The sequence below is a fragment of the Tinamus guttatus genome, unplaced genomic scaffold (assembly GCF_059628265.1).
Source record: "Tinamus guttatus ecotype Peru unplaced genomic scaffold, ASM5962826v1 Tinamus_guttatus_pri_ptg000356l, whole genome shotgun sequence".
NCBI lineage: Eukaryota > Metazoa > Chordata > Aves > Tinamiformes > Tinamidae > Tinamus > Tinamus guttatus.
Genome location: NW_028288890.1, coordinates 2,755,012 through 2,775,390, shown reverse-complemented (window position 1 = coordinate 2,775,390; position 20,379 = coordinate 2,755,012). Strand labels below are relative to the sequence as shown.

General features: G+C 49.9%; 1 protein-coding gene across 1 annotated transcript in view; it reads left to right on the top strand.

Annotated features, from left to right (window-relative positions):
• Window positions 1–19,627, top strand: part of GTF2IRD1 (GTF2I repeat domain containing 1) — a 45,036-nt gene extending 25,409 nt beyond the window's left edge. Inside the window, exons 15-27 of the mRNA XM_010219821.2 lie at window positions 629–694; window positions 2,421–2,604; window positions 4,226–4,284; window positions 4,486–4,548; window positions 5,311–5,394; window positions 5,711–5,894; window positions 5,988–6,016; window positions 10,790–10,837; window positions 14,279–14,356; window positions 17,526–17,718; window positions 18,142–18,179; window positions 18,511–18,647; window positions 19,226–19,627. Of these exons, the coding sequence (XP_010218123.2) occupies window positions 629–694; window positions 2,421–2,604; window positions 4,226–4,284; window positions 4,486–4,548; window positions 5,311–5,394; window positions 5,711–5,894; window positions 5,988–6,016; window positions 10,790–10,837; window positions 14,279–14,356; window positions 17,526–17,718; window positions 18,142–18,179; window positions 18,511–18,647; window positions 19,226–19,294 (1,232 nt within the window). The 3' untranslated portion in view covers window positions 19,295–19,627. The remainder of the gene's footprint in view (window positions 1–628; window positions 695–2,420; window positions 2,605–4,225; window positions 4,285–4,485; window positions 4,549–5,310; window positions 5,395–5,710; window positions 5,895–5,987; window positions 6,017–10,789; window positions 10,838–14,278; window positions 14,357–17,525; window positions 17,719–18,141; window positions 18,180–18,510; window positions 18,648–19,225) is intronic.
• The last annotated feature ends 752 nt before the right edge of the window (window positions 19,628–20,379 follow it).

The following is a 20,379-nucleotide window of genomic DNA, read 5'->3' as shown; positions in this document are numbered from 1 at the left end:
AAATATTGACCAGTGGCCCCTGGCCACTTAAACAGCAGCAGTGGAAGGCAGAAAATACAGAAGATCTCCAGAGAAAAGCTGGACCGTTTCTGTTTTAGATCTCTGCTGTATCATTTGACAGGGAGGCGCAGGACTATCGGTGCATGTTAATGTCCACTGCTGGGCATCAAAAATATAGAGCCCAAGAAGGGAAATTAATAATATCACCAAGACTGATACAGATGCAAAACAATTCATTAGAATCCTGCTGACCTCCACATGCACCCTGGGCTCTGGGCTTTCTGCTTGGTCCAGTGCAGCACTCAAAACTCACTGTCCTGGCGGTGTCATGGTGCCTTGCAGGCCTCGGAGGTCACCAGAGGATGGAGGAAGGTTGGGAAGGGCTGTCTGGCCCAGGATGTCCTGCAAACTTTGCTACCTTCAAAATCCTTCTGAATTTTTCTGCTCCATGATTGGACATGGCCAGCATTTCTGCACTGGGACAGTGAGTTTGGAGGCTGCCTATGAGCTGGCTGTGGTTCTGGAGACTCCAAGAGGGAGCCCAGAACAAGTCACTCAGCCCAGGCCACCCTCATCCACTTGTCACCTTGGAGGTGGCTGATTTCGCTGTATGTGTTCTTTTCTGCAGATGGTGTAGGGGACGTTTTAAGTCATTTGAGGAAGCAAGTGGAGATTTTGTTCAACACCAGATATGGTAAGATTGTTGTTAGATTGACAAAAAATCATTTGTCATTAGTCAAATGGCTTGGGGAGCTTCTAATTGCTGAGAAATGTCACCTACTATTTCTAAATCCGTGCTGACTAAAGGTGCAATCTAATTTGTTCGTTTGCTGTCTGCTGGGCTTACAAACACGTCTGGGGTCTGGATGGGCCTGGTTCCTGCAGCTCTTCCTCTTGGCTTCCGTGGTACCTTTGAGCTGGTCATGCCCAGGAGCTGCCTCGGTGGCTTCGGTCCCCCTCGTGCTGAGGGCAGGGGCTGGAGCGGTTTCCCGTCCGCTCGTTTGCAGTATCAGAGAGTTGTTTTTCCTTTTGATGGTGCCAGCTGGTGTTGTGGTGCAGGAGGGGACTGTTAGGCTGCATAACACCCCCACCCCGAGGTGTTCCCTGCTTTTCTTGCCTAAGGATTTGTCTAAATGCCCTAGTTCAGGAGGGTGTTGAGGGAATGCAATTAAAATTATGTATATATAATGTTCCTCCTTTTTTTCATAAAGCTTATTTAACCTTGGGAAAAAAAAACACACAAGGGAAGATACCCAGGTGGTTTGAGAGCTGGCAGCAAGTTTTCTCAGCCTGTCGGTAATGGGGATGAGGCTCGGCTCATCCATCCCCAGGACTGGCAACACCGGGAATGCCGGAGGCCAAGCCACGGTGCTCAGGCTGCTCTGGGCTTTGCTTTAAAGTAGAATCATCCTTTGTGGCAGTGAGGTCTTTGGTTGCGTTGGATGAGAAAATGTTTTTTTTGTGGAATGTTAAGTCCTGCATTCCTCTGAGGAATTATAAACGGATTGGATTTGGAGGTGACTTGTCCAAGAGGACAGAATTACTTTGTAATATAGAAGCATTTTTTTTAAGATTTGAATCATGCAGCTTCAGTCAGGAGAGATCTTCGGAATAGGCAGAGCATGTTGGAAAGATGGGCTTTAATTTTGGGGTTTGGTGCCCTTGAGAAGGGCCAGGATGCTCCCTGGGCAGAGCTGTGCCCTACTGATAAAGCTTTAAGTTCTGGGCTGGCTGATGGGTTTGTTCCTAGTTTAGGAACGGACTGGGAGTTCAGCCTGGGTTTTGGTCCTGGTTTTTCATCTTGGACCAAAAATTGTTACTTGACAGTGTCTGCACATCCACTTGCCTATTACCCAAGTTCAGAAGAGCAAGCAAAAGCCCTGCAGGATGCCCAGCAGGGAAGCCGAGATGCATCCCCAGGGATGGGGCCGGGTGGCTGGCAATGCCCAGCATTGCTGTTGGAAGTCTGGCCTTGTGTGCAATGAGTCTGCAAGTTCCCCGGACGGTCTACAAGAGATGAATGTCTTCAGCAACGAGCTTGCAGGGCAAGTAGGGCTCTACTGACCCAGCAACAATTACTGGAGTGCCGCAGCACTGCAGCCAATTTCCCTTGTATTCTGCTCACTGTGCCCACATCTGGCAGCTGCAGAGAGGCATTCATGAAGGTTTAGGCGTGGGGGTCCCCTCTTTCTTGTGAAGAGACACTTGAGAAAGCCCTTTGTACAAGAATGTTGCTGAAAGGCAGGTTATATTAAAACAGCAGATAGAAAGACAGTTCCTAATTCCTGCATAGATTTCCCCTTGAATTCCCCTTGAATCTGCATCAAAGGATAGAGTAATGAATGGGCTCAGCGTATCATGACTGTCTTGCTTTCCCCCACTTGGGAAGCTTAAACTAACGAGATTTGGTCCTCACTCAGCAAAAGCCATAGGAATTTCGGAGCCGGTCAAAGTTCCCTACTCCAAGTTCCTGATGTACCCCGAGGACCTGTTTGTGGTGGGCTTGCCTGAAGGCATCCTCCTGCGTCGCCCAAACTGCTTTGGAATTGCAAAGCTGAAGAAGATCCTACAAGCAAGCAACAACATCCAGTTTGTCATTAAACGGTAAGACAAGACACTTGCCCAAAACCTCTGCTGAGGACTTTATTGGTTTTAGCGTTTGCTTCTGGGCTGTAACAGCTCTTGAGTAAGTGCCCTCAAAAACATCTATCAGGTGGTCACCTTCAATAAATTTGCTTGATTAAAAGCGTTCAGCTGACATTACGTCGTAGGAGCTGTCCCCATCAGGGAGTGGTGATATGTCAGTCTCTCTATCCCTTTGTTTTTTGTTTTTTAACTTGCCTTTGCAAAGCCGTGACCTTAACAGAAGGGCATAGTAAAGGATGGGTAATAGAGTCGTAGAATCATTAAGGTTGGAAGGGACCTTTAGAGATCATCTAGTCCAACCCCCCGGCAGAGTCACCTAGAGCACGTTACACAGGATTGTATCCAAGCAGGTTTTGAATATCTCCACAGAAGGAGATTCCATGAGCTCTCTGGGCAGCCTGTTCCAGTGCTCTGTCACCCTCACTGGCAAGAAATTTTTCCTTAAGTTCCTGTGGAACTTTTGGTGCTTCAGTTTGGGGCTGTTTCCTCTTGTCCTATTGCTGGCCACCATGGGAAAGAGGCTGGCCCCATCCTCCTCACTCCTTCCCTTAAGGAATTTATAGACACAGCTCAGGTCCCCTCTCAGCCTTCTCTTCTTCAGGTTGAACAGGCCCAGCTCCCTCAGCTGGTGCAAACCTTTAGCCTTCAGATCTCACCCGGCACTTAGATCTTTGGTATACAATAAAGCATCGTTGTGCAGAGAGATTTGGGTGCAGCCCCTATGCAGTTCCCTGCTGTTGCCCAGGGAGAGGAAAAGCACCTGGCACAAGTGACCGGGATTTCAAAATACTTTTAAGTATTATGCAGAGGTTTCTCACCCAAATGCTACCTCAGTCCAACCCCGTTCTGCTTGAGCAGTCTGATCTGCTCTTCATGGCTTTAACTTGAAGCTCTAAGGCACTAAAGCTTCATTAGGTGAAAAGGAACAAGTTCCCTGGCCTCCAGACTTCAGGTGGAGGTTGGCACTGGGGTCTCAGGCATTTTCTACTGCTGCTTTGAGTAACTCCAGGCTCTGTGTCCTCTGGCTCATGGACATAGGTTCAGTTCTGGCAAGGAGCAAGATCGGAAAAAAATTCTCTCGCAGAGAAGAGAAATAATGTAGTCAACTCTGGGTAGCTGAAACAGAAAAGAAAAATTGGGAGCAGTGAGACTTTGTGGCATCAGACCAGGAATTGACACAAGACCAACAGTAGGTTTGGGATTTCTCCCCATTCTTTCCTGATCCCAAACATCTTTCTTGACAACATAGCTTCCAACATGGGTTTGAAGGGCAGCTAACCAGTCCTGGTATCAGATCTCTATGCATTTTTATCTTCAGATGTCCAAGAGAGATGTTTTTGGGCCCAAAGCATATTGACAAGCATTATCCAGGCTCGCTAAAGAGCCTGTCAGCAGGAAAAACGTTTCCAAAGTCCCCTTGTTGTATTGAAGCCGCTTTAAAATTGCATTAGCCAGGTACGTTTAGTGGGTTCATGCATGGAGGAGTGTTATCCTTGGTGATAGATGGAGCAGTAAAATGTTGATGGTTTATTGGAATGAGACCTCACTGGCACGTTGCCTGCTCCTCACTGTTTTCCAGACCGGAGCTCCTGGCTGAGGGAATTAAGGAGACCTCTTCTGACAGCCCAGGAGCCAAAGGTAGGTCCTGAAACGTACGGCAGCCTGGCTATTAATGATGAGTTGTGATGGGAACTTGAGCCTTTGCCTGTCATTCCTTCCTTCGCCGCGTCATTTTTGGCCTGTCCCTGGTATTTGGGGCCTCTGGAAATTGCTTCCTTGTGTCTTCTCCTGTGGCTGGGCTGCAAACACTCATTGCTGTCCTCTTCTCTGTCCTGGCAGCTGGTGAGAGGGACGTGAGCGACCCGCTCGGTGACGATGCGGTGAAGAGACAGGGCTTCCAAGGTGAGAATGGGCAGGGCGTGCGGGCCTCCCCTGTGCCCCACGGCCTTCAGCCCCACAGTCTTCGTCACATTTGCCACCTTCAGCACCCAGCACATGGGCCATTTGGAGGCTTGTTGGAGGCTCAAAGCATGGGTGGGTAGGAGAAAAGAAAATAAAAGGAGGAGATGGGGTGAGAGGACAGGAGACCAGACAGACAAAACCCAAGACAGAGCCAAGCACCCCTGGGGTGGACAGTCCCCGGGTTCCAGACTAGTGACAAGAAGTGCATGGTGCTCTAATTAAACTCTCTGGTTATCATGTAGTCTGACCTTGCAAAACACAGAATTAAGTCTCCTAAGCCTCGCGTTTTGTCTCTTTGTGGCTTTTGCACCCGGGTGATGTTTGTGTGAATCCCGCGTGCGGGCCGTCCCCAGCCCCGTGCGGACCCAGCACCAGGGCAGCACGAGGGCTGGCCAAGAGCCCCAGCAGCCCCCTGGCCCCACTGAAGGTTTTTGGATCCGTTCTTGATTTCATTTTGTTTTAATGTCAGTAATTATCACAAATGAATCTTCGATTTCATGCAGCTTTTATTCATAGCAAATGGGGGTGGGGGGAACGTATTTCTGTTTAGATTATTTTTAAGGACTTCAAATGGCCTACTCCAGAGATTAGCTAATTGCGCGATAAGGACTTTCCTATAATTAGAAAATCATATTACTTAAAAGTCACAGAGTGCCTTTTAATTTAACAGCAGAAGTCCATAATTGTTTTTTTATTTTACAGAAAATTATGATGCCAGGCTTTCCAGAATAGACATCGCTAACACACTGCGGGAGCAAGTCCAGGACCTGTTCAATAAGAAATACGGTGAGAGAGCAGCGTGAGACTTGTCTCTACTCCGTTCCTCCCTGGATCTTTTTCTTCCCTCCTTTTTGCTCCCCATCCCTCCTTTGCTTTTTGATACCCCCTGGCCAGGTGGTTCTGTTCACGCTCCCCTCTGCATGAGGAGCGACCCCTCTGTCCCCAGGGTGATGGCCTGAAAATGTTGGTCCTTGACCCCAATCCCACATGCTCCGTCTCGCTGGGCTCAGCGTGGCGCTTTGGGGACGTCGGAGCACCGCGGGACACCGGCCGTCGCAGAGCCGCTGGCGTCACCTGTGCTCGCACTTCGCCTCTCTTCCAGGGGAAGCCTTGGGAATCAAGTACCCCGTGCAAGTGCCCTACAAGCGGATCAAGAGCAACCCGGGCTCGGTGATCATCGAAGGGCTGCCCCCCGGCATCCCCTTCCGGAAGCCGTGCACCTTCGGCTCGCAGAACCTGGAGCGGATACTGGCTGTGGCCGACAAGATCAAGTTCACCGTGACGAGGTGCGTCCCCGCGGCGCTGCTCGCTGCCGGAGCGCGTGCGCTCCAAACACCTCCTGCGCTTTTGTTCTACATCCTCCTTTTCTTTTTTTGCAGGCCTTTCCAAGGACTCATCCCCAAACCCGGTAAGCGCTTTTTGCCTACGCGATGCCCCGACTCGGTGCTCCTTGATGGCGAGGGGGGCACAGCGTTTTGCGGGATGTGCTTGTGGTACCGGCCTCTGTGCACTTCCCAGTTTAGTGACATTGGGTGCACACTGGGTGCATGGGTGACATTTCCCCGACCCTGCACAGCTGCCCACTCTCCTGCAGCCCACTGCTGTTTCCTTGCGTTTTTCCAAGAGCTGATGTAGGACAGGAATCTGCATTCTGCATTTAGATGGAAAAATTAAAATGTGAATACTGAGGGAGAGGGAAAAAAAACCCTTCCCAGTGCCCAGGAGGAGCACTGGGATTGCTTATGCCAAGCAAGGTGAAGCTCCTCCAAGGATGCTGCTTTCAGCCAGGCTTCAGAAGCCGGAGGGCAGAGAGGGTCTTGCCGGGATCTTCCCCTTGCCCATGCGCCGCTGTAATAACTCAGTGTCCTGCTTTCCGACTCCCCAGAAGAGAGGGCTTGCTGTTAGGATCGTGGTTAGAAACCTGTCTCGGTTCTAAATGCGAGTAATTACAACCGTTGGAAGAGCACAGATGGGTGCAAAAAAAGAGTTGTCTTTGTTATTGATGGCTTTCCATTTCCTTGGCCAGCCTCCATGGAGATGGTACAATTTAGGGAAGAAAAATACACCAGACAGGAAAACATTTATATACTGTTATTGGGATTGGGAAAAAAAAAAAAAAAAAAAAAAAGAAAAAAGTGTTAGACTCCAGAGAGAGCTCTGACAGGAGATGATCTGTCTGAGAAATTCAGTCCAGGCCATGGTTTATGGGCTGATCCTCTGGAACCCAATTTATTGCCCAGCCAATTCCCTGGAGAGGATCCAAGAGACCCCACAGGCTCTGGATTGAAGTTCTTGCTTTTGGATCCAGAGCGCCACGTTCCCAGACAGTTTCCATCAGCTGGATCTCAAAGGAGCCCGGAGTGAAGTGCGGGTGTTGCTGAGCTCCAGTATTCCATGGAGCTACAGGGATAGGGTTTTGGAGCAATCCAAATGCATAGCCGGTCCTCCAGCCACATTTGGTCTTCCCTTCCTGCCCAGCAACGTGCGTAATTACCTTAAGGGACCCCCATCTGACACAAATCATGCTATTAATAAGGAGCACATCTGGAATGGCTTTCCAGCTGTTACCTCTGGGTTTGCCCATACGAGCAGGAAGCCACAGGAATATTTTCTTCCAGGCTATTGTGTTGCTGGAGCAGCCCCTGGTAGAGGTCACATCGTCGCTGCTCCTCTGTCCCCACCATGCACCCAGTCCGACAGCACCAGTTTTGCAACCTGTCTTCACAGCTCTTGGGTTTGGTGGCACGTTTTGAGTAGAAACAGCTACAAACAGTGATTTCTTTCTTTTTCCTTCTTAAATTTATTTTAGAGTATTTCAGTAGCCTCAATTGTTCATCTCAATTTGTTTTAGACCATTTCATATATTTAATAAATCTTAGGGGACAATTCAACTTGAAATTATCTTATAATAACAAGTCTAGCACTGGAACATCTCTTCAATAAAAAAAAGCTATTCTGATAGCTGCGAAAACGTGCGCAGCAATTAACCTCTCTACTGCTCTACCATCTTATTACATGTGCATTGATGGTAGCAAGAGTGGTACCTGCACCACTTTTGCTTTGATCGCTTTTCATCTGTCTTAACAAAATTAATAATCCCAAAATAGCCATAGAGCATAAAAAAAATGAAAGATGGGGCAAGTTGTCATGTTTTGTATTAAAACTCTGTTATGCAAAATCAATCTCAACAGACATGTGTCCTTGTCATTAGAAGAAAAGTGATGGAAATCATTTTATTTTGCAAAAGAATGTTAAAATAAAGGCAACATTTATACCCGCTCACTCCCCGCCACAGGATAGCTTGCAAAAGCCACCAGGAGCTAGAAAGTCCAGGAGGCTTCTTTGTAAATGTACCTGGACTTCTACCTTTGTGCTTAAGCTAAATATTGCATCAATAACACCCATTATAAATGAGAAAAAAAAAAAAGGGCATAAATTTTCTTAAAAAACACACTTTGGGAGCAGTATTTGCCTGGCCCTTAATGTGTTGGATTGTTCTTGCGGGGAGCATGGAGGGACCTGCAGGGATGCACGGAGCTGGGCTGCCCCCTGCATCTTTTGGGGCAGGAATTTTTTTTAAGTAAGTACTGCAGAAGCGGATAACAGGATTGCAATGCACTCCTGAGCACCTCACCCTCCTTTTTTTTCTTTTCTTTTTCTTTTCTTTTTTTTTCTCTTGATTATCTGTAATTTTGCTGTCAAGATGATATCGCTCCCCTAATGGGTCGCAGTCGCGTGGGTGAGACTCCGCGCTCGGAGGGAGAGCCGGTGTGCGGAGCTTGTGGGTTCTGCCTTTGGAGGAGGCGTTTTGGGGAGTGAAGCCATTTCTGGAAAAAATACCCAAACAAATAGGTGATTTAGGCCCTGTGGGATGCCCTGTGCAGAGCACGGCAGGCCCTGGCGTGCTGGGCACAGCCCCTTGGCCTGTAGGGATTTTCATTTGTTTTCCACTCTTCCTTCTCCCTGCCGATGCTCTCAGCTCTGTGCAAAAGACCTTCAAAATGTGTTTTAAGAAGGCCCGAGCTCTCGATGCCAAAACAGCGGTAGGAGCACAGGGTTGAAGCTTCAGCATTGCCAATGCAGCTTCTCTCTTTTCTTTTTTTCCTGAGGCATGAAGATACAAAACAGGCTTAATTTGAACCTTTGAAAAAAATATCAAGTATAAGTAATCTAGCAAAAGAAAAGAAAAAGAAGGAAAAAAAACCTTTCTGTATGTTAATTTTTATGTGCTTTGATTGAAAATGTACACCGGCTCCATCTGTCCTATTCCCCAAACTCCTTACCACCCTGATAGATTATTTCCCATACTCCAATTAATAAAGTAGGGCAGGCAGTGTTCTTTAATTAAAAAAAACACACATCCAGGCATCCTTTTTTATTTATTTATTTTTTTAATCACAAGAGCACAATACTCTCAATGACTTAGATGAGCTGTGCCTCCCCTTTGAAACAAAAAAAGGGATCTGAGCGGAGTGGGTTTCACTCCTTCATCTGTCCAGTGCCAGACACCCGGGCTTCCTCCATCCCTCCATCGGGATATTTAACCCCTGCCAAGGCAGTCAGGTTATTGTTACTTCTTATCTGCATTCCTTTTACGCAGAATGAGTATTTTTTCTTGGTATGAAAGTGATTGATTGCTGTCTTTAGCCTGAAGGTGGAAAGTCAACAGTGAATGTTAATACTTGTGTAAAGCCAAAGCCTTTTCTTAAGAACCTGGTGCTTTTCCTCTGCAATTCAGATCACCCTTTTCTGCCTTTGCTTCTCTGTTTCTCTTTGCCTGTGCCACCTCTTCACCCGTGTCAGTGGTGGGTGCTGCGGTGGCCAGGTAGGCCCAGGCACCTTCTGCTCTTGCCCATTCTGTTTCCTTTCAGGAACCATCCTAGCCCCTTTTCTCCCGCACGTGGTGATGGGACCATGGTCCTGCCCATGCATGTGGTGATGGGACTGTGCTCCTGCCCGCACAAGGTGCTGGGACCATGCTCTGGACCATGCTTAGAGTGGTGGGGCTGTGCTCCAGTCCACACATGTTGGTGGGACCATTCTCCTGCTCCTGAACATGCTCTCCCCAGCTGCCAGCAACACCTGCAGCCACTTTGGTGACACATCTCCCAGGCTTTCAGCCCCTCACATGTGGGTTACCAGCACCAAAACTCAATGATCTTTGTTAACCAGCTGTGTTTACCAGAAGCACCTGCAAATTTCCACCTGAGCTGCCAAAAATGCCGTTGTCCCGGGAGTTGCTGCCCCTTGGCAGCCTGGGGCTGAGTGCCACAACCAAGGCAGCGTGTGCGGGGTCACGCGTGCCCCGGGGGCGCTGGGTGCTTTCCTGGTCACTCCATCCTCACTCGTGCTGTCGGTCCCCGGAGCATCCCCCCAGGAGAGGACAGTGGCCCCGTGAGCCCTCCTGGGCCCCTCTCGCTGACCCAGGAGACACGGGTCCCCTTTGCCCAGGGGAGGAGAGCAATCCCTGCAGATGGACAGACGGAAGCACCTGCTCTGTCCGGCTGCAGTGAAGCAAATGCTGCCTGCACCTGCAAGCCAAGCCGGCTGCTTTCGCCTAGCACCCAAATGGGCCTTTTCTCTTCAATTTGCAGCCACTGAGCTAAGATTCCCAGTCAGAGGTTCAGGCACAAGCCCATACAAACCCGTGCACTGGTCAGGGCTGTTTTATCACACCGGCTGCTGCTCTGAAGCTGTCGTTTTCCCCCAGGAAATCTGCTTGCTTTCTACATCCCTGTCTCTTCATAGCTGGTGGCAGGAGCCAGCATCTCCACGGGAGGTCCCTTTTCCTCTGCTTTCCTCCCTGTTGCTGCAGAACTAACGCAATTGCCCTGTTTGGCCTTAGTCTGCTTTAACTTGCAAATTTGCTTCTTTTTGGGGCAATCTGCCCTTGGAGGATTTGGTCTGGATGGGGCAATGGTGCTGCTTGCCTCTCCCTGCCAGGCGGTGTGGGTACAATGACTTGCAGTAAAAATAGCTCAGCAAAAATCCATGAGATACTTAGTCATGATGCCAAAGGGCCTTGGGGACCGGAGTGATTTTAAGTGGTTAAGGACAGGGCCATTCTGGGTTTTGCTTTTGTTTGTGAACAAGAAAACCAAGCTCTAGCACTCATTGCTCTCTCTCTCTTTCTCTCCTTTTTTTTTTTTTTTTTTTTCTCTTCTTTTAACTCATGCTGTAGCCCCTAGACGGATAACGTCACTGGAAAAAGCGTATGCGGCCTTGAATGGTACGTAGCTCAGCTGATGCATCGTAGATGGTAGCAGACAAGAAACGCGCTTGTGTTTCAATGCAGGAATGAAAATGTGTTAAAAGGCCCCGGTGCCAGGTATTTTCTTCTCCCTGCTCTGTTTCCCAGTCATACCAAGAGCTGAAGGATGCAGAATGTGCTAGTGCTGGTTCTCGTTACCAATCGCACGGGTACCCCTGGCTCCTCTCACTGCAGCCCCGGTTCCGGGGCCGGCTCTTCTCTAGACAAACTGCTCTGACCAGTTACACTGAGCTCCTCAACACGTCCAAGCAATTAATCTGTTAAAAGACCCCCTCTGCAATTCACAGCAAGCAGTTTGGGGGATGCTTTGCATTAACCCATGCAGCGGGCCGGAGCAGGCTCCATGAGCTCGGCATGTATAACGATTCCCAGGAGGAAAGGAGAGCTTCCCTGCTTTGCAGCCCTTGCACGACGTGGTATGTCAGTGCAGCTGCCCTTGGAAGAGCCGGGCTGTTTCGTATCAGCCTGTGATCTGCCCCGTGCTCACATGCAAACGTGCATTGTCAGGCTGATCTGCACTGTATGCAAAGCTGTGCACCGTGGAGTAGCCCTGTTGTGGTTAGTGGGTTTGCTCCACATTCCCACTGGGGTGATTGAATTTGCACTCGGACAAGGCGATGCAGGGCAAGAGGCCTCGTGTATTTATCCTCGTGCAGTTCAGGGCCCAATTCTGCTGCCCTCGGGCACGCCGAGTGTCTGCATGGGCTGTGTGTGCCCTTGAAACGGGCGGGAGAAGGAAGAACGTGCGTGAGGCTGCCAAAATCTGAGCTGCCTTTGCTGTGAGGAATGTTCTTGAGCTCAGGGAAGCTTGTAAAGCACATGCAAACAGGGACGGGGATGGCTATTTTGAGCACCAGGGAGATTGCTAACCACTTCTGCCTGTCCTGGTGCCTCTGGGCACTCGCTGTCATGGGCATTGCTGGTGTTTGCAGCAGCCAGGCTGTAGCCTAGTACATTTGTGGCTTAGTGCAGGTGGAAATGTAAGTCACTGAGTTACATGTCAGATGCCTTGATCCGCTGGGAAAACTCCGTTGGGCAAGTTTTCCTGAAGAGCCTCTGCCAGGGCTCTAATAGGAGCAAGGTGTGGGGTTGAGGCTGCGGTGGGAGGCCACGTGCGTGGCCAAGGAGAGGACCCTGGGCCACGGTCCCCTGCCTGCTCAGGGCCACATATGATGGCTGGCAAACTGGCTACTGCCTTTTGTTTGGATTGAAGGAAAGAGGAGAGCACGGATGCGAATCCGAACGCGTGCATCCGCCTGCTTTACAGTGAGGACGTGGTAGTGCAGGAGCACCTTCCACGCTGCCTCTCCACCCTCTCTGTTGTGTGTGCTCAGTTTGAGCCCCCCTTGGCTTCCGATGAGCTGGGGTCAGGAGATGGGAATGGGGGATGCCCCATCGCTGCTGTCACCACGAGGTTGGCTTGCTCGAAGTGTTAGCGTCAAGGAAAGAGCTCCGGCGTTCCTCAGGGAAACGGAGCCACTGCCAAATTAAGCAAGTGGCAACACAGCAGTCCCATGTTTCTTTCTTTGTCTGCTACCATCTATACATCCATACGGCTGCATACACCTCGCAGGAACTGCGCTTAAGTGACGAGGAGGGCGCAGAGGGAGCCTGCAGGGCCAGTGCGCAGGGCCTTCTGCAGCCCCACCAACAGCACCCGTAGGCAGGTGGCAGAGAGGAGCATGTTGATGCTTACTGGAAATCAGAGCTCCTCAGGGACTCCTGGTCTAGTCCACCCTACCTTACTCTGTTGTATTCTCTATTTTCTATTCTCTATTCTACTCATTTTTCTTCGCTCAATCCCTTTCAATTTTTCTTACTGCAGTTTCTGAAGTGCTACTTGGCCTTGAGTTTCCTTTACAGAAACATCTCCCTTTCTCCTCATTACACGCGAACCTACCAGACTGTTGTTTTCCGGACGCCTCTGCTCCAAGCAGCAGCTCCTGACAGGGCACATGGTGCTGTGGGGATCATGGGGACACGGACGGCGCCGTGGCCAAACCGCGGGATTTGTGTTGTGAGCCTGGTCGTGGCTGGGTCCTGCTTGAAACCCAGCTCTACAAGGCAGGGACTTGTGCAGGATTGTCAGCTTGCATTTAAAACAAAATTTCAAACAGTATGGTTGTTCAGCAACCTTAAAAATACAGTCTAATGGAGCATAAAAGCAAAGGAAAAAAATTAAATCATGACTACTATTGTTACCATTATTGCTGTTATTCTTAATCTCACATTTTGTGCAGCACTGAAATTGAGGGATTTGGAAGGACTGAACTCTGAGAATTGAAGGGTTTGGAACTGAGAGGCCCAGGCCCAGGTGCTATCACAAGCCCAGCTTACCCAGCGCCTGCAGTGGTGTGAAAGGGCCCCCGTTAGAAGCTTATTTTGCACTGCTGGCAGCATGATTGCTGTGTTGCAGGTGCACCAAGGATGCAGGCATAAACAGGGAGGAAAAGCAGCCTCCTAAATGCCTGCATGGGGTGCAGAGTACCCCCCAAATGCTTGTCTTGGGCACAGAATAGCCCCCAAAATGCTTGCCTTGAGCGCCAGGGCTGCCGGGTTGCGCTCTCTGCTGCTCACGCCGTAAATAAGGAGCCAAATTAAAATCCCGTGTAATCTTGGCAGCTGCGTGTCCCCGTCCCCCCTGCCTCCGCTTTCCAGCTCCCCGGCGGAGCGGCGGCGGCGACTGCGCGTGCTCGTGGGCCGGATGCTCCGATGCTCCGTGCCGCTGCGCGTCCCCGCGGCGTGTAGGGGAACCGCAAGGAGAGATGGAGAAGATTGTTCCAGCTGCTCCTTTCTCTCCGTAGGGTGGAAAAGCTTTAAAAGGGGCAGGTAATGAAGGCAATCAGTACCCAGAGCCTCCCCAAGGATGCTCTATAGCTGGGGAGAAGTCTACTGACACAGTCACGTCGTTTAGGATGAGAATAGAGAGGAAACTGTTTGGCATGATGAGGATAATTAAAAAAGCTAGTAAAGCCAAGCTGATTATATGGCGTATTATAAAACAATACTGTACTTAGGAGCCGAGCTATAAAACTGCTATCTCATTCCTTGATATCACTTGTGGGAGCATTTGTGGCACTGAGGGCCTGAGTCTCTGTTGCTTTGCATATTTTGCAGTCATTTACAGCACCGCAAAGTGGATGTAAAATGCTGTCAACCGTGTAAGTGCGTGGCAAATGCAGATTTGGCAGCATTTTATAGCTACTTTGCACAGCTCTGGAAGGTGACACAAGGTGCAAGCAAAGAGCAGCTGCGGCCGTGGGGTCCCCGCGTTGCCTTTGGGAAGGGAAGCACCTTGGAGGGCAGGAGCACGTCCCTTTGTACCGCAGCGGGATGCATCTTGCAGGGGCCAAAATGAAACAGTTTTTTTTATTCCCTGCACCTTTTTTTGCTTTGCAGATGAGGACGATGCAAACAGGCTTGGAGAGAAGGTGATTCTTCGGGAACAAGTGAAAGAGCTTTTCAATGAAAAATACGGTGAGTTTCCCATCCGCACACATAGCAAAGTGAGTTTGTTTTTGCTGACAGCAGCCGTAGTTAAAATTAATTACATTGAAGGCCTCTATTTATAGGCCAAGCGCACGACAGGCTGCTGCAGCACAGGTATCTTCTCACTGCTTCACGTTACAGCTTGTCCCTAGGGATGTTCCATGTCTCCGTGCTGACGGTTGCGGCTGTGACCTTCTCTTTGACATCTCCTCCTTGAAGAGGGGAGGGAGGGAGGAAGGAAAAATGCATCCAAAGAATAGGATTTCTTTTGTCTGGTGTCAACCTTGAATGCATTTTTAACATGCCCTGAACCAGCAGTGGTGGGGACACTGAGCGTGCCGGCCGTGCGTGGAGCTCCCGGTAGGAAGCTTCTCCCATCCGCTCTGCCCCTTGGCTGCAGAGCAGGATAAAGCCCCGTGCGGTGCGTGCAGAGATGGGACACGGTGTCTGCTGGAGCTGCTGCAGAAAAGCAGGTCAAAACACTGAGGATTTGAAAATGCAGTTCACAGGTTCCCTGTGTGCCTGGTTAAAAAGAACATCCCTCCTCACCAGTTTTTGGTGAAATGTTGTCAGTGTCATCTCCTGAACTTGGCTGGTCCTGGTCAGACACCCTGGCCAGCCTGTCTCGGCAGCAATAGCCCTGCATTTTGGAGGAGCCTGCACTTCCATGTGAGTCCAGGCATTGCGCGGGTCCAGGCTTAGTATTTTTTTTTTGAAGCATTTGGGAAGGAAGGGCCTCATGATTTCTGGTGTAACTAGTCCTCCATTCTCAGAATCAGTCTCCTTTTGCTGGTGGGCTTCAAAACATTCAACTCAGCCTGTGCTGTTCTTAGCTTCTGATAAGCACAATTATTCCCATTGGAACTATTTTTTACACCCATGGGCTTGTAAAGGCACAGGGAAATGCATGCCTTGTGCCATCCCCCTGGCTTAATGCTGCACCCAACATGTCCCAGGGAGCAGACTGGGTAAGCTCTTCCTGTCTGCCCTTCTGTAAACTCTTGCAAAACCCTGGTGTTTTCCCAAGGGGGAGCAAACCTTGGGCTGAGGGTGCATGCAGAGCAAGAGAGCTCTGACCCAGCACGTTGGCTTGCAACAGCTGCAGAGAAAAAGCAAATAAGACAAGAAGTGAAGCCTAAGGAGCTGGGGCAGGGGAGGGGAGCAGGCGGGCTCCCGTTTCGAACGCTGTGTCTGCTGAGAAAGATGGGGCGTGATGGAAAGGGAGTGTGAGGGCCATGGGAGAGCACATGCACATAGCCTGGCTACTGCTGGAAGCCTTCCAGCTGAGAAATCAACAGCTGTTTGCTAAATAATCACTGTCCCGCTCTCCATTTTTTTGCTCCTAACCTATCATCTGCATAATGTGTTTATCGCGTGTTAAGAGTCACAGGACTTGAGTCATGCTCCAGCTGCACAAGTGCGAAGGGGAAGTAGCTACACCGAAGTTGCTAGGGGTTGTGCGCACATGTGCTGGGTGTTTAAGGTTAAAAATGTGGCTCTGAGACTCTGGCTTCTGCTTAGCAATCCCCATGGGTTAGCTTTAACCTCTGGTGACCAGGCTGTTTCAAAGTGTGGTGTTTTGGATCTTTTATTTTTTCCCTACCAAGTCATTTTTACCCCAAGCGTTGCCAACCTCATACCTGTCAGCTGGGTGATGAGTCTAATCCAAGTGGTTCTGAAGGCACAGCTGTGCCTTGCGCAAACATGCTGATGAGACACGAAGTGCCAGGTGGGCTCACACGAGATGGAGATCAGAGATGAGCTCTCCCTAAAGAAATCTGGCCCAGCAGCAACTTACACCTTCAGCGCGTAGGTTTGGGGCTTGCAAAAACGTGAGGCAAGAGCAGGTCTAACTACTTCTCCCCTTCCCTTTCTTCTCAGGGGAAGCCTGGAAACGTTAGTGGGAAATGAGGGGAACTGGAGAGTTTTGGGTTGGGGCTGGAAAGGGCTGGGTTGGGGTTGTGATCCAGCCGCGTGTCTCTGGCTGGTGGGCGGTGTTGGCAGCAGGACATGGTGGTTGTAGCCGTAGGTGTGTGCATGCTTGGAGATGACAGGTCTTTAAAATCACAAATGGTCGAGAGAGTGCAAGGAGGGTCTGGGAGAGTCACAGAATGGTTGGAAGGGACCTCTGGAGATTGGTGAGTCCAGATGCCTAGGATCATGTCCAGACAAGTTTGAATATCTTCAAGGAAGGAGACTCCACAACATCTCTGCGCAGCCTGTTCCAGTGGTCTGTCACCCTCGCAGGAAGGAAGCTTCTCCTTGTGTTCAGATGGAGCTTCCCGTGTTTTGGTTTGTGCCAGTTGCCTCTTGTCCTGTTTCTGGGTATCACTGAGTCCATTCCCATCCTCTCTACACCCTCCCTTCAGATACACATACACATTAATAAGATGCCCCCCAGTCTTCTCTTCAGGCTGACCACCCTCAGCTCTCAGCCTTTCCTTGTTTGAGAGAATTTGGTCTTTCCCTCTAGGCAGGAATTACACAGGGTACCCAGAGAAATCAGCAGCTGAGTGCCAAAGGAAGTGCTTCTAATGCAGCACTTAATTAAATCATGGTATTGCATTGCCACAGGGTGCAGCAGAGGCCAAAGGGATGGAGGGGGTGAAAAAAAATCTGTCTGGGACAGTTTTCTGCAGCGCGGGGCTCCTGGGGGCTGCCGAATGCAGCTTGCGGGATGTGATCCCTCCCAAGGACCAAGGATAAGCAGATGTCTCTTGTTTGCCCTATTTCCTGTGATTTTTCCCAAGCTCTGGCTCCTGAGCTCAGCTGCGAGGCAGGATGCTGGGCTTGCTGGATTGGGCCAGGTGTGGCAATGGTGCTCTTCTACAGAGCAGAGTGCATAAAGGCTGGACTACAGCGCCTGTAAAATAGCTTCCAGAGAAAGATTTCAAATAAGGATTAAGGGAGCAGACAATAAATCGGTGGGCTATGGCAGAGAAATAGCTGAAATGCGGGAAGGTTTTTCAGAGACTGATGGCAGTTCTTGTTCTGACCATTACATCTGTGCTCTCTAGCAAACGCTTTGCTGTTTAAATTTCAAGGAAAGCTCATGGAGCGAGAGATGTGGTGTTGGGGAGAGCATGGTAAAGCTCCAGGGCAGGCCGGCTGGTCGGCCCATGGTCACCAGTTCCTGTCCTCTGCTCTGCCCTTCCAGGAGAAGCTCTGGGCTTGAACCGGCCTGTCATGGTGCCCTACAAACTCATCCGGGACAGTCCTGATGCCGTGGAGGTTACCGGCCTGCCGGACGACATCCCCTTCAGGAACCCCAACACCTACGACATCCATCGGCTGGAGAAGATCCTGAAGGCCCGCGAGAACATCCGCATGGTCGTTATAAACCAGCTCCAGTGAGTTTCTCTGGTTTGGGGACTGGAGAGTTTTTCTGTTTGTTAGATGTTCCCTGCATTTCTCCAGCTGGTAAGCCACTGTGGTCCTGACTTGTCCCTTTGGGGTGTGGGGACCCGGGGGCTTCAGGGGAACTGAGGTGGCCACAGGGCAGCTTGTTCAGGTGAGAGGCGCCCATTCCTCACCCAATGCAGGAGAGAAGGGAGCCCCATGTCCACCAGCTCTGGAAGGGAGCCCTGACAACGATGTTTTGCTGGGCAGCTGTCCCCAGGCGAGCAGGTGAACTGATTCACGTCCTCAGGAAGGGCCAGGGGACGGCTCGGGGACCCTGCGGAACTACTGCGGGTGGCCCCAGGAGATCCCCATCATGGCTGCGTCCCCGCATGTGCAGGCACCTGCTAACCCTTGCTGCCTTCCTCCCGCAGGCCCTTTGCCGAAATCTGCTCTGAGGCCAAACAAATAGGTAAGAGATTTTTTTTCCAGTTTATTCAGTGAGTAAACTCCTTAAATTGACTCTTCGCTTATGAGCTGAGCTGCTGAGGAAAGTGGGTTGTCTGTGACCTCTCTGCGTGCATCCCTCTGTCCCACCCTCCCCAAGAAACTTCCACCCGTTTTTAACCAAACATGGCAGAATTAGCACCCCTGTGGATAACCAAGACCCTGCGAGTGGAAGAGGGGTGGCCCCGATTTGGGAAGACGTGGGCGCGTTTCCACAGGGCTCCGTGGAAGCAGCCGTGCGCTCGCAGCGCCGCCTCGGCGTGCGGGCACCCCACCCGTCTCCTCTGTCCCTTCAGACAAAGACAGCAGCGTTCCCAAGCGGAAGAGGAAGCGGATCTCCGAAGGGAACTCCGTGTCTTCGTCGTCCTCCTCTTCCTCCTCCTCCTCTTCCAATATGGAGTCTACGTCCTCCACAAATCAGATCTCACTTGTGGTAAAGCCTTCCAAATATTAAGCGGGTTACTGCCTACCTATCTTTCCGCCTCAGGATGCCGCGCTCTGCTCTCCACGAACCAGCAGCACTTCCCTTCGCTTGACCTGATACATACTGTATAAAATGTGATGTAAAATGGGCCTGACCAGCTTTGGCGAAGGAGGGGGACGCAGCTCGGGGCTGCCTTGTCCTTCGGGGTTTCTGGGGCTTGTCCATGGCCCTCGGGCTCCGGTTGTCCTGGGAGAGCCCGCGTCAGGTAGCGGATCGCGGCTGTAGGAAACACTTGGTGGAGTCAGTGGACGTGCAGACCTGTTCTCCCTCAGGGTTTGGCTTGAGTCATGTGTGACACCGAGCACTAAAAAAAGCAAGGAAAAAAAAAAAAGAGAGAGAAATACCAACCTAAAAGATTTTTGTCAGGTTTCCTGGTGGTGCTTTCATTTTTGGGTTGGTTCTTTAACCTTCTTTGGAAAGTGGGAGCAACAGCCCGTGTCTGAACATGTCAGAGATTTGATGTATGCATGTTTTTGTGTTGTGTCCTAACAGAGACTTTTGCCTTCTTTTCTCTCCCTCTCTTTCAGCAATGGCCCATGTACATGTTAGACTATGGTGGTCTAAACGTCCAGATCCCAGGACCTATTAACTATTAGACCTCAAAACCGAATAAGAACCTCAAATGAAAGAATAAATAAATAAATGTAATTTATGTAAAAAGTGTATATTCCAATATGTATCAATGCCTTTTAGTTTTTCCAATGATTTTTACACTATATTACTGCCATCAAGGCCTTTTTAAATAAAAATAAAAAGTGTTGCCTTGCTCTTAAAAGTACTTATTTTATTACGTATATTATTGGATTTTGAATTGCATTTGTAGGTAAGCGTAAGTACAGGAGGGCACCTCCGGACAGACAGCTACAAACTTTCTTGTCATGCTTTGGCTGCTCAATAAAGTCTTTAGTGTCATAAGTGTTTGAAACCAAGAGGTTTGACATGCTTTAATACTTCCTTTGCTAATGGTGCCTTCAGTAAAAATTGCTTACAGAGATGCAAGAGGATTGGTGCAGAATTGCACCATTGTGGATGAGGGACCGAATGCTTGCAAGCATCAAAGACCTGGGCCCGTGAGTAGCACAGAAGTGGTTTTAATAGAAAGGTTTTGATCAGAAAGGTTTAAGGCCACATTATCCCCACCGAGATGGGATAAACCACAGACAACCTGTTTAGGGTCATAGCTAGCGCGCACCCAACTTAGAAAATCAGAAGCAATTTATGTTACGTGCATTTAACCACCCTCTGAAGCAGTAGAAGATTTTCATTTCATGATGCTCTTCACTATCCGGGATTTCCCCAGAAATTTTGATGTCATAAGGAGTGAGGAGAACTAGTAAATACAGATTGTCCTCTCTCACACTGGACTGGTTCAGTAACTGGACCAAAAACTGCTCACATTGGTCATGAAAGACACGCGGGAATGTGCTTCCTGCAGCCCCGTGTTTCCCTCCATAAGCACAGAAAGAAGCAACCGAGTAAACTGAGGAAAAAAGAAGTTATTTGTAAATTGATTTGAATTTTCTGCAGTTATACTTTAATTTCACTGGTGGATTTTGGCAGCAGCAGCTGATGCAGCCGTTACTCGCCCCCGCGCACCGTTAGGTTGTCTCTTACAGCTGGGAGCTCTGCACGCAGGTAAGACAGCGCGGAGGCCAATGCTCAGCTGCTTCAGACTCAGGCA